This window comes from Tribolium madens, unplaced genomic scaffold (assembly GCF_015345945.1).
Source record: "Tribolium madens isolate multiple individuals breed KSU strain unplaced genomic scaffold, Tmad_KSU_1.1 Scaffold_71;HRSCAF=194;Tcas5.2_LG6, whole genome shotgun sequence".
In the NCBI taxonomy this organism is placed as follows: domain Eukaryota; kingdom Metazoa; phylum Arthropoda; class Insecta; order Coleoptera; family Tenebrionidae; genus Tribolium; species Tribolium madens.
Window position 1 is genome coordinate 4973990 of NW_025401041.1, and position 14806 is coordinate 4988795.

Genomic DNA, 14806 nt, shown 5'->3' on the forward strand with positions numbered 1-14806 from the left:
GCGGCCTCCTTGTCCGGCATGAATTTCACTAGAAAAAGGCGGGGTGTTAACGGGTGGGAGGAGCTAACGCTACAAGGGGCGGGGACCAATCGGATTTGTGTGTGTTAAATCTGTCTGTCTTTCATGGATGATGTATGAGAAATCGTGCACTGTTGTCAAGTGTTGAAATGTCAAAATGTAACGACATGCTTAGATCTGATTGGTTACCTTATCATCCGGCGAAGGAGGCTTTGGTGATGGAAAAAACGCCGGCGATTGGGTGCCATATTATTTATTTCGGTCTCATACAGTATCGAACCAATCGGCACAAGCGAAACTATTTACATTCAATTGTGATTGGTCGAGCAATGAAACGGGGGTTTATACATCATTTTTTTGGCTCATTGCTCGGCCGCGATTGGTTAGTATTCTACAAAACATCAAAAACCAAACTTACACTGAAAAAGTTAACCTAGTACAACGCAATCGGGTCAATTTTTATTAAGTTGACAGCACTGAATTAACAATTACACTTGATTACACTAGTTTCAATTTTATTTTATTCCTAGAACCTCCATTTTATCAACGATTTCGTATGTTAGGTTTGTTTGGTGTATTTTAATGCCAATTTTGCATACTGGAAAAAACCAAACAGTTAAATCAGTTGCAAATGCCCCACACAGGCATACCAACCATGCAACATGCAAGTCACCAGTGACTCTAGCTCGAAATGCGTGAAAAATGAAATCGGAAAAAATTAAATGATTGAGGGGGTGGGGGGAAGGGGACACTGAGGACCTTTCTACGACAGAAAGACAGACAGAAGCCACTTTACACCAAAACACAAATTTCGTATTAATTACCGAATTTCGTAGCGACAGGTTACATGAAGTTCACTATGGAAAAAACAATTTTTTTTGAATCAAGTCTCGACGAGAGAGAAAAAGATAAAAGAAAAAGTGTTTACTTACTGATGATAATAATTAATATGACCAAACCGATAATTCCCATGATTATCATCATCTGCAGGAAGAAAAGTCGTCATTACTTACGCACTGACGCCATGTTGAATTTTACTTACCTTGAGATTTTGCAGCCAAAATTTTCGTTTGAGTTTACCGGCCTGCTGCTCAAACTGAGACGCCCCTTGTTGCAACGCATCTGAAACGACAACGCTTAGCTCGGATTCGCATCACAAAAAATAATTGTGGTTAAAAAATTTCGAACAGACCTGGTATAACAGCAAAAGATGGGTCAAGATATGAAAAATCAAAGGTGATACTACTGAAACCGAAATTGTGTTTAATGTGTTTTAACAAATTTATTATCAAAAATTTTTAGTTCAAACTTTTAGAAATTAATTTACAAAAAGTGGGTCTACATTCTGTCTTTTATTTCTCCAAATTTGGACACAAAGCTTTGATGACCCCACCTTTTGTCTTTTCAAACTTGATATTATACCAGAAATACCCGAAAAGTGTTAATTTATAAGTGAAAATAAACTCCATAATTAACTCACAATTAAAAATGTGACTTTTCGCACTGCTTGCTTTGACTAATAATTTTTTAAATGGTTGAATTAAAAAAAAATATTCAGTACTTATGAATGAATCTGGAACCGGAAAACTGTGTTTCCACCAAACTTAAAGAAAGAAGGAAGAGTCCAAGTGACAAGAAGTGAAAATCGATAAATACCGCCAGGATATTAATGGTTCAAGAATGTCATTCAAAGCGGAATTCTGACTGTAATAAATTCCCGATGGACTTTTATTTATCTTTTTTTTATGTGTAGGTACAGTGGTTTCAGAGCTAACGTGGCCCTCATGCGCCGCATTAGCTTTGTCGGTGACTGTACCTAAGAAATTTTTTTGTGCCGGAAGCGCCCTAATCGTTTCCCTTTTGACATTTGGCGAATGTGTGGGTGCCCTAATCGATACTTACCGGCCCGATCGTCCAATTCGGACAATTTCTGGTCCCTTTCGAGGACCTTTTCGACGTTGGTTTTCATAATATCGACGACTTCGTCAACTTGGGCTTGCGTCTGCTGGAGGCGTCTTTGGGCGGCGACTTGTTGCGGCGTCCTCGGCCCCCCGACGATGCCGTCGTCGCCGCCCCCGGCCGCCGGAGCCCCNGCCGGAGCCCCGAGCGAGTCCCCCGCAGACCTAAACCGAAAACGCACCTTTACAACACACAGCGCGCCTGCGCCCCCCGAAAATCAATCACACATTTATGGCCCGCCTGCTCCCAAGACAGTTTTAGCCCCCTTTTCACCCAAACTGACCAATCAAGTGGACTAATTTCTCGGGGGTTTCGATAAAATCAAGTTGGCGTTTTGAATTTCAATTGGTGATTGATTTAAGTGGATTTGTTGGTTGTGTGATAAAGCGTCGCGACGCCCTTATCACAATCACAAACTCTTATCAATACTCACATTTTCTGTGTGAAATTTGTTCAAAAACGGCCACAACACTCGCACACAAGATCCACGGTTGATTTTCACTGTATTGATGTTTCGTGACGTCACACTGCCGTCTAACGCATGCGCACTACCAGTGCGCATTGTGATAGGTCAGGCACTTGTTCATTAATAAAATGTCAAAGAGTGGGGGTGAAGGCGCCAAATTCAAACACAAACTACTTCCAAATCATTTATTTCGGTTTATTGTAGTAGTTTGAAGGAACAAATGGCATTTTTGTAACAACAGCTGAGTAGATTTTATCGCGGATTTTGAGGTTATGTTTAGTTCCATTCTTACTAAGATCAGTAGGGACATACGCCATTGCGATGTTTTTCCCAAGACTTGGTGATGGACAACCGGATGTAACCGAACCGATTTCATTACCATTGGAGTCAACAATGGGGGTTCCATGTCGGGCTGGGGGGCCCCCATCCGCAATCAATCCGACCCTTTTCCGACTTGCACCATTCTTGATTTGAGAGACGATAGTCTCCGCCCCTGGAAAATCACGTGACTCGCGACGACGTTTCGCCACGAGCCACGTCAAGGCGGCTTCGATGGGCGTGGTTTCGCTGGTAAGATCGTTACCATAGAGACACATTCCGGCTTCAAGGCTGCAAAAATTGGAACGCACCCGGTATAACACCAAGGTTTGAGCTACAAAAGGTGAGAGCATTACCGTAACGAGTCCCTTGCGCCCAAACCGGCCAACTTGACCGCGCCATCCTTCATGATTTCCCTCGTGATGTCCACTTGTTTTATCGCCGGCATTGAGATTTCAAAGCCATCTTCGCCAGTATAGCCACAACGGGTGACTCTACATGCCCCACAGCCACAAACCGTGGCTTCCGTTGACGTCATGAAATACAATTTTGACAGATCGACGTCGATCATTTTTTGTAATACTTCGGCCGCTTTCGGCCCTTGCAGGGCTACCAACCCGCGTTCGCTCGGTTCGAAAAACTTCATCTTGATGTTGGAGTTGGGGTTGGATTTTTTGTGGTTGTCGAGGGCTTTGAGGAGGTGTTGTTGGTCTTGTTTTTTCATGGCGGCGTTTGAAACGACGTATAAGTGGTCGTCGGAGATTTTCGTAATGATGAGGTCGTCGAGGACGCCGCCCTTTTCGTTGGTGAACACTGTCAGGGTTGAGGTGTTGGGGGGGAGGGTTTTGAGGTCCGCGGTGCAGAGAGATTCCATGTAGGCGAGGCAGTCCGATCCTGAAAAAATCCGGTTTGAAATGTTTAGAGCGTGCCTGGTATAATAATCGCAAGGTGGATACGCGAAAGGTGCGACCATTGAAAATAAAATGCAATAAAACAAATTGTTTAATCCAAAAATGGTTGTCGTTATTTATTTATAATTCAGTATTGGTTGCGACATGTCGGGAACTTACTGCAAACATGTCATCAGAATTGGTGTCTATTACACAATTGCGTTTAATTTTGTGAGTTTAGACAATATTTTTTGATTTTTTAAGTTTTTTTTAAGGTGGGAGGTTTATCACAACTTATCAAAGGCATTTCATACTTCCTTTCAAAAAAATCGCACTCAAATTACCCAATTTTTTACATAACTGGAGGATTATTTGTGATTTTTTGTGGGATTTTGCTAATGATCGGGTCTATCAAGGTTTGTATAAAAATTTTGGTAGGTAATAATAATTATTTATATAAAAAATTTCAGGAGAATTATAAATATATTTTAATTTATTTAATATTGACCATTCCTGGCCTCTTATGTGTTACGATTTATTCAGGAATGATGATTTATCTTCCAGAATTTGTCTTTCTTTTTGTCACTTTATTGGTTTTAGTTTGGCCAATGTATTATTGTGTCTATTTATTTTACAAGAAATTACTCAAAAAACACAACTACATATTATCATTAGAAAAAGGTATGCAAATGACTAGCACGTGAACATTTTTCTAATTACAATTGTTACTAATTTATTCCAAATGACTCATTGTGTTAGCAATTAAACGATTCGCAATTAATATCTTAATTGTTAACAGGCGAAAAATTGCAATTGATTTAATAAAGAAACCAAAACTTGTCATGTTTAAAAAAATTATTAAAAGTTTTTTAGTACGTACCCGGTATAAAGTCAAGTTTAGAGAGGTAAAAAGTGACATCATAAAAGTATTTATAAATTTTGAAGTAAGAGTCGATTTATTTTGGTGTATCCCCGATATAATATTAATTCAACGAGACAAAAAGTGAGATCATTAACTCAAAGTGTCAAGGTTGTAAAAACAAAGTAATGATTTATGGATTTTTTAATTATTCAATTGTAACATTACAAATTCCTTCCATGGTGCAAACGAGAGGTGAGCTCATTTTCAACAAAATGTGTAAAGAAAAAAACCACCGTTAGATAACATAAATATTGAAATAACTTAATTAGATAAAAAAAAGATAAAAAGAGCTGCACAAAAAAGTTGTCTGCGATTAACTTTCACAATTTCACTTTAATTGACATTTGCGACAAAATAATATAATCTGATAATATTTAAAACCCCCAGCGACTCATTTAAAAATATCTCTAATCATTTGTTTACACAGTTGGCGAAATAAAATTAACCGAAATTAAAGTCAAGGCCATCTCCGTTATCTTTTGCATAATTCTGATGAAATTGTGTGACAAATGATTCGCATTTTTCCGGTGTTTTCCACTTACCGGAGATTTCCGTCTGTAGCATATGCGAGACGTCGAAAAGCGAGGCGTTTTTCCGGGTATGTAGATGCGAGGCGGCAATCCCCAAATCGCTGTATTGCACCGGGAGCATGAACCCCCCGAAATTGACCATTTTGCCCCCATTTTCCACGTGGAAATCGTACAGGGCCGTAACCTCCGCTTTTGCATCACTGGCGAAGCCCCTGCGGAGCACTCTCGTACCCCAATTCAGCACTCTCGACGACAACATGACCACTGATGAGGATTTTTATCGAGACGGCTCTGAGGTCATTCGATAATGGGAAAATAAAACAAATATTTTTGCTTTCACATAAACATACATTTATATATTGTATATGTAGTATATAATGGTATATGTGACGTCACTAATTACTTACTAAGTTTAATCAACACGAAGGTCGAGCGATAAGTAACACATTTAAGTCAACATAATTCGAAGTGAGACCAAATTTAGCACCATAAATTAAGGAAGTAAAAACACATGGGTTTCCGCCATATTTCTAATTAAAATCAATAGGACGCAGTCGTGCCAACTGTGCACTGGCAACACTGTTTAATCCGTGTTTGACAAAGCGACTTCGTCCTCCGGGAGACTAACTCTTTTAAAATCAACATCATTGACTAAATATAGCACCAAAATCCCGAAAAATGCGATAAAAAGGCCGATAAAATTCACCATGACGCCCTCTGATGGCAAATCGGCATATTTACTACCCCTAAAACCAAACACACAATTTTGGGGATTTTCACTCGACAAGGTTACTCACAGTGTCCAAATCGTCTTTTCGGTGATTCCCGCCAATGCGGTGATTACACAAAGGGTGAAAGTGGCAATTCCTGTGGCCACATGGACTGGTAAAAAGGCCGCACGAAGGGTGCGTGAAAGCCCCGGGAAGAGAAAACTCACAAACCCGAAAACAAACTAAAATATCACTAGATTCACAAGGGCGCGAACTTTGAAAAAAATTACCTGTCCGGTGAAAATAATAACTGCAACAAGTCCAAACCACGAATGCATCGTGTACAAATTGGGTTTGGGGGGCTTGGCGTAATTATGTGAATCGAAAGCGGCCTTAAGTCCAATAACGGCCAAAATAAAGGCCATAGAATGAAGAAATGCATGTGTGATTTTCAGGCGTTTTTTCAGGGTGTTTCGTCCAGTCCGATAGATCAAAATTGCTAGAAATGATAGTTTCAAGGGGGCTCCTCACTGTATTTTATGTTTACATTGGCCGTAGATGAAAATTAGGCCAGTGGTCATCAAAAGCGGGTGCCAGTTGAATTGGTACTCGGGTTCGGACCACGAGAACCCATTTCGGTACTTCACCAACCATGCCAGTACCATGACTAGCATGCCGACCCCCAGAGCCGTGGTAAAACTATACAACGAGCGGTAATTGCGCACTACCAGATGCTCATTACGGGCCTCCATTCCGCTACCGAGACAAACACCACTAAAATCAAAAATTCGGACAATACGCACCTGAGAAGACCAACAGATTGTTCCGCCGAAAGAGACTCAGAACTCATGAGATTCAACAAGTGGAAAATCAATAACCCCCTCCCAAGTCCTGTTATATGACCCGTAAACAACACAAACGCGATAAAAGTGTATCACAATGCACTAATTAGCCGGTTTTGAGTGCGTGAAAGGCTCATTTCGATTAAAAACGGTAAATTACATTTAACCTCAAATTTTTGACAATTAAAAGTGAGGTTATGTCAATTGTCAGACGTGGAGGTTTTTGACGAAATGAACGCTTTGGGGCTCAGTACGATTGTCAATTTCGGGTGCATTTGCACAAGGGAGTCGGTCGACATAAATGGGGTAAAGTACGTCGTGAAAGAACGACTGGGTGAAGGGCAAGTGGAACCTAACCTCACTTATTGCCACTTATTGATTATTGTTTGTAGGGGCTTCTCCACCGTTGATTTAATCGAGAATAAGGGCACGAAACGTAAGTATGCTCTCAAGCGGATTATGTGTCACAGTCTCGAGGACCAGAGAGTGGCAATGGAGGAAATTTCTTATTATAAAAAATTGAGACACCCCAATATCATTGAACTTGTGGATTCCACGTTCAAGGGGACGGCCGATATTGTCGTAAATGCGACATCAGAGGCCTACATAGTGTTACCCTACTACCGTCGAGGCACCTTACAAGATTACCTCACGTTACGTTCATTTAATAAACATTATTTAGACTTGAAAGAGGTGCTCCGATTATTCATTGATATCAGCCAAGCCGTCAAGTATTTACACGACTTCACCCCCGAGCCGGTGGCTCACCGCGACCTCAAAGCCGGGAATGTGTGTCTGACTGAAGACATGACCCCCGTTTTGATGGATTTGGGCTCTTGTGCCCCGGCCAAAGTCCAGGTTTGTGGTGCTCAAGACGCCCAAAAGCTACAAGACTTGGCCGCGGAGCGTTGTTCGATGACCTACCGAGCCCCCGAGTTGTTCCACGTCGAGAGTTATTGCGTCATAGACCAACGAACAGACATTTGGGTAAAAAACCCAATTTGTGGAAAAAATAAATATGTTACTCTTGTAGAGTCTTGGGTGTCTTTTGTTCGCCCTGTGCTACTTTAAGTCACCTTATGATTTGGTTTACGAACGCGGCGATTCAGTCAATTTGGCTGTCATTTCCGGGACTGTCCATTTTCCCGAAGACACGCCCTTTGACGAGGTAAGAGGCGGGGCTTGTGTTAACCCCACCCATTGAATTTTTCTAGGACGTCCACGACTTGATTTTATTCATGTTGAAAGTTAATCCGTCTGAAAGGCCTTTCATCGACGGCGTCATTGAAAAAACGCGCCATTTGCAAAACAAAATCGAACCAGTTGTGTAATTATTTATTTTTCTACATATTATGTAAATACACTTTATAAAATATACAAGTTTTTACACAATTATTATTTACGTTTCCTCACTCACAATTATTGAAATATTGTGACCTTGTAATTTCCCACTTTTCACGTCACTTATAGCTTGACGCAACTCCTTTAAACTTACAACACCAATCAGACGACCGATCGTGGTGACGTAGGCGGTGTTTATACCGACCAATGAAAACAACGAATGGACCTTGAGGAGGGACGTACGCTCCACGAGTTGAAACGGGGCGGGGTCTATGTGACACAAGCGGAAATCGCACGGTTTCTGCATCTGGAAGCGTTCCCACCGTTTCTGGGTCGTGGGGGACAAGTCGCAGACGCGCTTATTCGGCTAATAAAAAAATGGTTTTAGTGTTTTAATTAAAAAAAATAAACTCAAAATCACAACTAGCGTCCCACATGCGACGCCTATGGAAGAAAATCAACCAATCAAATCACAATAGTAACTATGTTACCATGGAAACGTGACCAAGATTTAAAAAAAGTCATAGGCGTCCGGGTAATTTTTTAAATTGTGTTTGTAACTGAATTAATATTGTACAAATTCCAGTTTAATAAATAATATACACATACAGAGTGTTTTAATTTGTGCAAAATTGTCAAATAGCAAAAAATTGGTTAAATAGTTGTTTTGTCGTATACGAACCAATTTCACTGATTTTGGCCTTGACTTGGGTTCGTAAGGGTCCTCATAGGCCGGATTGTAAGTAAACTTGTCCTCGTCACTACTTGACTCGTCACCATCTTGTGTTTTAAATTGCTCAGATCTTGTTTTTTTTAGTTCGTTTTGTTCTTCTTCATTCAATTCTTGCAATCTTCGATGTTTACCAACCTGTCTTTCAATTAATTCGATTAATTGTAAACGTTGTATAGACCCTAAGAGAATAAGTCTGATCGGGTTATTAACCAACGGAAAACTCTTAATTTTTTTGTTGTCCTTGAGAAGGTTTTTCAATTGTTCAAAAGGCATTCCGTGGTAGATATATTTGACGTCTGTGATCATAAAATCCTCCACATACACACTGTATATGGCTACAATAAGAAAATTAGAATATGTACAGGGTGTTCCGTCTAAACCCCACATTAGAAGTATTGGGAGTTCGAATAATGGTATTTATTTCAAAATTGGTACATAGCCATACTACATTAAGTCCTCCTAAATGAAAATATTTTCAAAATGGCGGCACTTCCGCTTATACCGGAAGTCGGCCTCAACTTTCTTATTTTAAATGGAAAGGTATATTTTTTACTGCGTTTTTAGATTAATCGTGGTATTTTAAGGGAGTTTTCATCAGCTTTCCCTAAATTTAGCCGTTTTTGAAATATTTGCAGTTTATCAAAAATTTTTGGATCTGCACCTTACACTTTAAAAATTGGTAATTCTGCCATTTTTTAAGATTTTGAATTCGTTTTTTGGCGTTTCAAAGAGAAAGCTTAGATCCTTTTTCTGGTGTTTTCAAATTTTGAAAAAAAAAATAATTCAAATACTCATCTCATTTTTTTTAAATGAAATACCCTAATTTTTATTTTACTAAATAGAAGAGAATTTAATTGTGCATTGATCTGTATTAACATTCCCTATACCTAAATTTAATAATTTTCAAGTAATGGACTTTTTGTTAAGATTACAGAAAATTTATTACTTGCCACACCCGTTTTCACATAGTTTACTATGGAAATCAAAAATGTCAAAATTTTCTCTAAACAAACGTCAACAGTAAATTACTATTTGACAAATAGTGCCAAAATATGAAGAATCAAAGTTATGCAAACTTATTATTATTGATAGGTTCTACCATGCGATCATTATTTTAAAGCCAACAAGTGAAAAAAATGTATTTTTATTTAATGAACGACATCATAATTTTGTTACACTCTCCATAAATACAAAATAAATTAATTAAATCTAAGTTTGAGTAGCTTTGACTCTCGATATTTTGGCACTATTTGTCAAATAATAAGTCACTGTCGACGTTTATTGAGAAACAATTTTGACATTTTTGATTTCCATAGCAAACTATACGAAAACGAATGTGACAAGTAATAAATTTTCGGCAGTCTTAACAAAAAGTCACCATAGCTTAAAAATTATTAAATTTAGGTATAGGGAATGTTAATACAGATCGATGCAGAATTAAATTCCGTTCCATTTAGTAAAATAAAAATTGCGGAATTTCATTAGAAAAAATTGAGTTATGGGTATTTGAATTATTACAAAGGTAACCTTAAAATTTTAGGATTTGTTAATTTTTTTTCAAAATTTGAAAGCACCGGAAGAAAGATCGAAACTTTCTCTTTCAAACGCCAAAAAAACGAATTCAAAATTTTAAAAAATAGCAGAGTTACCTATTGTTAAAGTGGAAGGTGTAGATCCAAAATTTTTTGAAAAACTATAAATATTTCAAAAACGGCTAAATTTAGGTATAGGAAAAGTAAATCAAAACTCTCTTAAAATGACCCGATTAATCCAAAAACGCAGTAAAAAATATAGCTTTCCATTTAAAATAAGAAAGTTGAGACCGACTTCCGGTATGACCGGAAGTGTCGCCATCTTGAAAATATTTTCATTTAGGAGGACTTAATGCATTATGGCTATGTACCAAATTTCAAACAAATATGATTATTCGAACTCCCAATACTTTTAATGTAGGGTTTAGACGGAACACCCTGTAGATTAGTACCGCTATTCCTGGGCAACATGTCGGGCAAATAGGGCAACTTCTTCGCCTTGATCGCGCTATCATACAGCCCTGACCCACATAACTGGGCTATACTATTCGAAATGAGGTTAGCAATCAAAATGGGGATCACGTGTGTGATTTGACTTGTCATTTCCAGCACTAGCACCCCCACACACATCGTTTGTGTGACAGCCCCGCTGAAAGCGGCCGCCCCTACAAGGGCATAGCCCCCTGGAACAATCCTCGTGATCCGGCCGTAGTAGCTGAGCCCTGTGGGGTACCACGTGTTCATCAATTCGCCCAAAATGCGCCCTGCGGCAGCCCCGATGCGGAAAACAGGGGCGAAGCTTCCATTTGGGATGGGCATTGTAGCCGAGATGATGTTACAGACGAACTGTAAAAAAAGTTGAGCACGAGTTGTATACATTTTTTTTCTTGGGTACGTTAAATGCGATGAGACAGACGAGGTGGAGGTAGGGACCGGTCCAGGGGGTTTTCCATTGGTTGACGATATCTTGTTGGGCGACGGTGAGGTTGGGGGCCATCCACGAGAAGTTGGCAAACATGTGTTTTACTTGGACGGCGTAGCCGAGGTGGCCGGCCATGAATTGGCCAATGCCGGGGGGGAAGTTTATGGAGGCCACGACGAGGGAGATGAAACCGGGGTAAACAAAATGGCTGAAAATTTTTATTAAAGTGGCAACTTGGTGCTATAATTTCTCTTAATTATTTTCAAAAACTTCAAATCTTGTATTTAATTTGGAAAGTGCTTAAAAGAAATGAAATTTTTAAGTTGCCAATTTACAATTAATCAGTTTTCTTCAATATCTCAAAAAGTATGAGTTGTAGAGAAAATTTAAGAACAGATTCTGAATCCTTGGATAATTTTACATAAGATAAGCTTAATATTAAAATGCACAAGTGTTTAACATAAATACCAGAAATTTTTAAAAGACATTTTTTAAGTTGCCAATTTACCATAATACAATTTTCTTCAATATCTCAGAACGTACAAATTGTAGAAACAATTTAAAATCAGATTCTGAATCTTTGGTTAATTTTCCACATTATGAACCACTTTGAAGATAATCAAGCATCTAGTTTCGATCTTAATTTTGTTTTTAAATCATTCAAAATTTGAACTTTCCAACACTACATTAAATTTTCTTTCATATCTCAAAAAGTAGAAGTCGTAGAGAAAATTTAAGAACAGATTCTGAATCCTTGGTTAATTCTCCATATGAGAATGATAATTTCAAGATAATGAAGCATCTAAAATTTGGATTCTAAATTATTTTAAAACTATTCAAAATTTTAAGGCCACGACGAGGGAGCCGGGGTAAACAAAATGGCTGAAAAATTTATTAAATTGGCAATTTAGTGCTATAGTTTCTCTTAATTTTTTCAAAAACTACAAATCTTGTATTTAATTTGGAAAATGCTTAAAAGAAATGAAATTTTTAAGTTGCCAATTTACAATTAATCAGTTTTTTTCAATATTTCAAAAAGTATAAGCTGTAAAAAAAAATTGAGAATAGATTCTGAATCCTCGTTTAATTTTACATAAGATACGCTCAATTTCAAAATGCCCAAATATATAATTTAACACCAGAGATTTTTTAAAGACGAACTTTTAAGTTGCCAATTTCTAATAATTCAATTTTCTTCAATATCAGAACCTACAAATTGTAGGAACAATTCAAAGACAGATTCTGAATCTTTGGTTAATTTTCCACATTATAAACCAACTTTCAAGATAATCAAGCATCTAGTTTGGATCCTATTTTTTTTCAAAATTATTCAAAATTTGAACTTGCCAACACCATATTAAATTTCCATATCTCAAAAAGTAGGAGTCGTAGGAAAAATTTAAAAACAGATTCTGAATCTTTGGTTAATTCTCCATATGAAAAACATAATTTCAAGATAATGAAGCATCTAATTTGGATTCTAAATTATTTTAAAACCATTCAAAATTTTAAGTTGCCAACAGAACATTAAATTGTTTTCGATATCGCAAAAAGTAGAAGTCAAAGAAAAAATTTAAGAATAGATTCTGAATCCTTGAATAATTTTCCATATGATAAACTTAATTTCAAACTGCACAAATATTTGATTTAAGTATCAAAAATTTTTAAAAGACAAACTTTTTAAGTTGCCTATTTTTAATTAATTCAATTTTCTTCAATATCTCAAAAAGTAGAAGTCTTAGAAAATATTTAAGCACAGATTCTGAATCCTTGATTAATTTTTCACATAAGAAACTTAATTTGAAGATAATCAGTCATTTAATTATGATCCTAAATCTTTTTAAAATCATTCAAAATTATAAGTTGCCAACACAACATTAAATTTTTTTCTTCATATATCAAAAAGTAGAAGTCTTAAAAAAATTTTAAGAATAGATTCTGAATCCTTGCATAATTTTCCAGATTATGAATTAATTTTCAAGGTAATTAAGCATCTAGTTTGGATCCTAAATCTTTTTAGGAGCAATCAAAATTTTAAGTTGCCATCACAATATTAATTTTTTTTCAATATCTCAAAAAGTAGAAGTCGTAGAAAAAATTTAAGTACAGATTCTGAATCCTTGGTTCATTTTTCGCATTGGAAACATAATTTTAAACAATCAAGCGTCTAGTTTGGATCATAAATCCTTCCAAAGTCATTCAAAATTTTAAGTTTCCAACACAAGATTTTTTTTTTTCGATTTTTAAAAAAGTAGAAGTCTTACAAAAAAATTAAGTACAGATTCTGAATTCTAACATAATTTTTCACATTATGAACCAAATTTCAAAGTAATGAAGCATCTAATTTGGATTCTAAATCTTTATAAAAACATTCAAAATTTTAAGTTGCCAACCCAACATTAAATTTTCTTCAATATCTCAAAAACTATAAGTCGTAGAAAAAATTTAAAAACAGATTTAGAATCCTTATCCAAATTCCCACATTTTAAACCCACTTACTTGGCTTTCTTGATCCTCGCCACCAATTTACTTCCCTTGATAAACCTCCCGAATTTGATCCTCATTCTCATATAAAACGCCGCCCCAAATCCACAAATAATCCCCAAAATACTAAACGCGAGTAATTCCTGCGCCGCCCACGGCGTATCCACAAAAAAACTCGTTTTAAACACCGCCGTCACCGACTCCACCCCCTCAATCCACACATACAAAAGTCTATAAAACGTAGCCCCCCAAACCGCCGCACAGAAACCCCTCCAGTAATTCCTAACCCCGTAGTACGCCGTCGTGATCTCCACACTGAGGAGGACTCCCGCAATGGGGGCCCCGAACGTGCATCCCACCCCCACGGCCGTCGCCGCCGCCAACATCTCCAATTTGCGACTCTCGTTCTGGTAAATCCCCTGGAAGGTGGTGATTTTACCGATGAGGTGGGCGCAGCAGCAGGAGATGTGCATGAGGGGGCCCTCCTTGCCCAGGGGCATGGTACTGCCGAGGGTGGAGGTGATGCCCACCACTTTGGCGATGAGAGTGTTGAATGAGAGGAAGTCGGGGATGGGGACCCCACGGAGGAGGGTTTTCATCTCGGGGATGCCCGAACCGACGGCTTTGGGGCCCACAAGTTTCACGAAGCCGGCACTGAACATACACAAGGTCACTGGAAGGGCGATCCAAGCGAAGTACTTTGCCCAAGGGTGGCCGTTGTGGGCAAGGGGGCCGTACAGCCACATACGACCTAAGAAAAAAAAAATTCTCAGAAAAGCTTCCAATTTCTGAAAAAATTCCTAATTCGTCTTTTGGAAAATAAATTTTTTTAAAAAAATATACAGGGTGTTTTTTTAATATTGTAAAAAATTGCAACCACACATTTTACTTCGAAAAATAACACTAATTTATTAAATAAACAATTGTCGTATAAAGCTTCGTTACGAAGATACAGGCCGATAAAGTTTTATGAAGCCAAAACGTACGCCACTGGAAATTTTTATTTTTTAATTTTGATTATAATTTAATATTAAGAAAACACCTTGTATATTTAGATTATAATTTTTCGAATTAATTAATTAAATTAAACAAGCCCAAGAGTGGCCATGGTGAGCCAGGGGGCCATACAACCACATGCG

The 14806-nt window shown here is 37.8% G+C and overlaps 6 protein-coding genes across 8 annotated transcripts in view; 2 read left to right on the forward strand and 4 right to left on the reverse strand.

Moving 5' to 3' along the window:
- Nucleotides 1-2539, reverse strand: part of LOC123009144 (vesicle-associated membrane protein 2-like) — a 2687-nt gene extending 148 nt beyond the window's left edge. Inside the window, exons 1-5 of the mRNA XM_044405270.1 lie at nucleotides 2391-2539; nucleotides 1921-2141; nucleotides 1061-1140; nucleotides 951-1002; nucleotides 3-28 (exon numbers count right to left, since the gene is read on the reverse strand). Coding sequence (XP_044261205.1) covers nucleotides 3-28; nucleotides 951-1002; nucleotides 1061-1140; nucleotides 1921-2141; nucleotides 2391-2539 — 528 coding nt within the window. The remainder of the gene's footprint in view (nucleotides 1-2; nucleotides 29-950; nucleotides 1003-1060; nucleotides 1141-1920; nucleotides 2142-2390) is intronic.
- A 75-nt stretch (nucleotides 2540-2614) lies between these two features.
- Nucleotides 2615-5647, reverse strand: LOC123008666 (aminomethyltransferase, mitochondrial). 2 transcript variants are annotated; one of them, XM_044404602.1, is made up of 4 exons: nucleotides 5511-5647; nucleotides 5116-5394; nucleotides 3118-3655; nucleotides 2615-3052 (listed from the first exon to the last, which is right to left on the reverse strand). In XM_044404602.1, exons 2-4 carry the CDS (start codon nucleotides 5360-5362, stop codon nucleotides 2629-2631), a joined length of 1209 nt encoding a protein of 402 aa, XP_044260537.1. In that variant the 5' UTR covers nucleotides 5363-5394; nucleotides 5511-5647; the 3' UTR covers nucleotides 2615-2628. The 2 variants fall into 2 exon arrangements, with proteins under 2 accessions (XP_044260537.1, XP_044260538.1); XM_044404603.1 differs by having other exon boundaries at nucleotides 5116-5405; nucleotides 5511-5646.
- LOC123008669 lies at nucleotides 3781-4754 on the forward strand. Its single transcript, XM_044404609.1, has 3 exons — nucleotides 3781-3882; nucleotides 3927-4067; nucleotides 4122-4754. Exons 1-3 carry the CDS (start codon nucleotides 3817-3819, stop codon nucleotides 4353-4355), a joined length of 441 nt encoding a protein of 146 aa, XP_044260544.1. The 5' UTR covers nucleotides 3781-3816; the 3' UTR covers nucleotides 4356-4754.
- Nucleotides 5431-6853, reverse strand: LOC123008668 (transmembrane ascorbate-dependent reductase CYB561). The gene is made up of 5 exons (XM_044404608.1): nucleotides 6617-6853; nucleotides 6361-6569; nucleotides 6104-6312; nucleotides 5901-6055; nucleotides 5431-5849 (listed from the first exon to the last, which is right to left on the reverse strand). Exons 1-5 carry the CDS (start codon nucleotides 6661-6663, stop codon nucleotides 5687-5689), a joined length of 783 nt encoding a protein of 260 aa, XP_044260543.1. The 5' UTR covers nucleotides 6664-6853; the 3' UTR covers nucleotides 5431-5686.
- On the forward strand, nucleotides 6153-8114 carry LOC123008667 (serine/threonine-protein kinase 16). 2 transcript variants are annotated; one of them, XM_044404605.1, is made up of 5 exons: nucleotides 6153-6806; nucleotides 6867-6996; nucleotides 7048-7642; nucleotides 7689-7823; nucleotides 7870-8114. In XM_044404605.1, exons 2-5 carry the CDS (start codon nucleotides 6887-6889, stop codon nucleotides 7984-7986), a joined length of 957 nt encoding a protein of 318 aa, XP_044260540.1. In that variant the 5' UTR covers nucleotides 6153-6806; nucleotides 6867-6886; the 3' UTR covers nucleotides 7987-8114. The 2 variants fall into 2 exon arrangements, with proteins under 2 accessions (XP_044260540.1, XP_044260539.1); XM_044404604.1 differs by having other exon boundaries at nucleotides 6155-6996; nucleotides 7870-8112.
- The window catches only part of LOC123008665 (chloride channel protein 2-like), a 9044-nt gene continuing 2234 nt past the window's right edge, over nucleotides 7997-14806 (reverse strand). Inside the window, exons 3-7 of the mRNA XM_044404601.1 lie at nucleotides 13683-14418; nucleotides 11157-11391; nucleotides 10714-11107; nucleotides 8679-9064; nucleotides 7997-8363 (exon numbers count right to left, since the gene is read on the reverse strand). Coding sequence (XP_044260536.1) covers nucleotides 8055-8363; nucleotides 8679-9064; nucleotides 10714-11107; nucleotides 11157-11391; nucleotides 13683-14418 — 2060 coding nt within the window. The 3' untranslated portion in view covers nucleotides 7997-8054. The remainder of the gene's footprint in view (nucleotides 8364-8678; nucleotides 9065-10713; nucleotides 11108-11156; nucleotides 11392-13682; nucleotides 14419-14806) is intronic.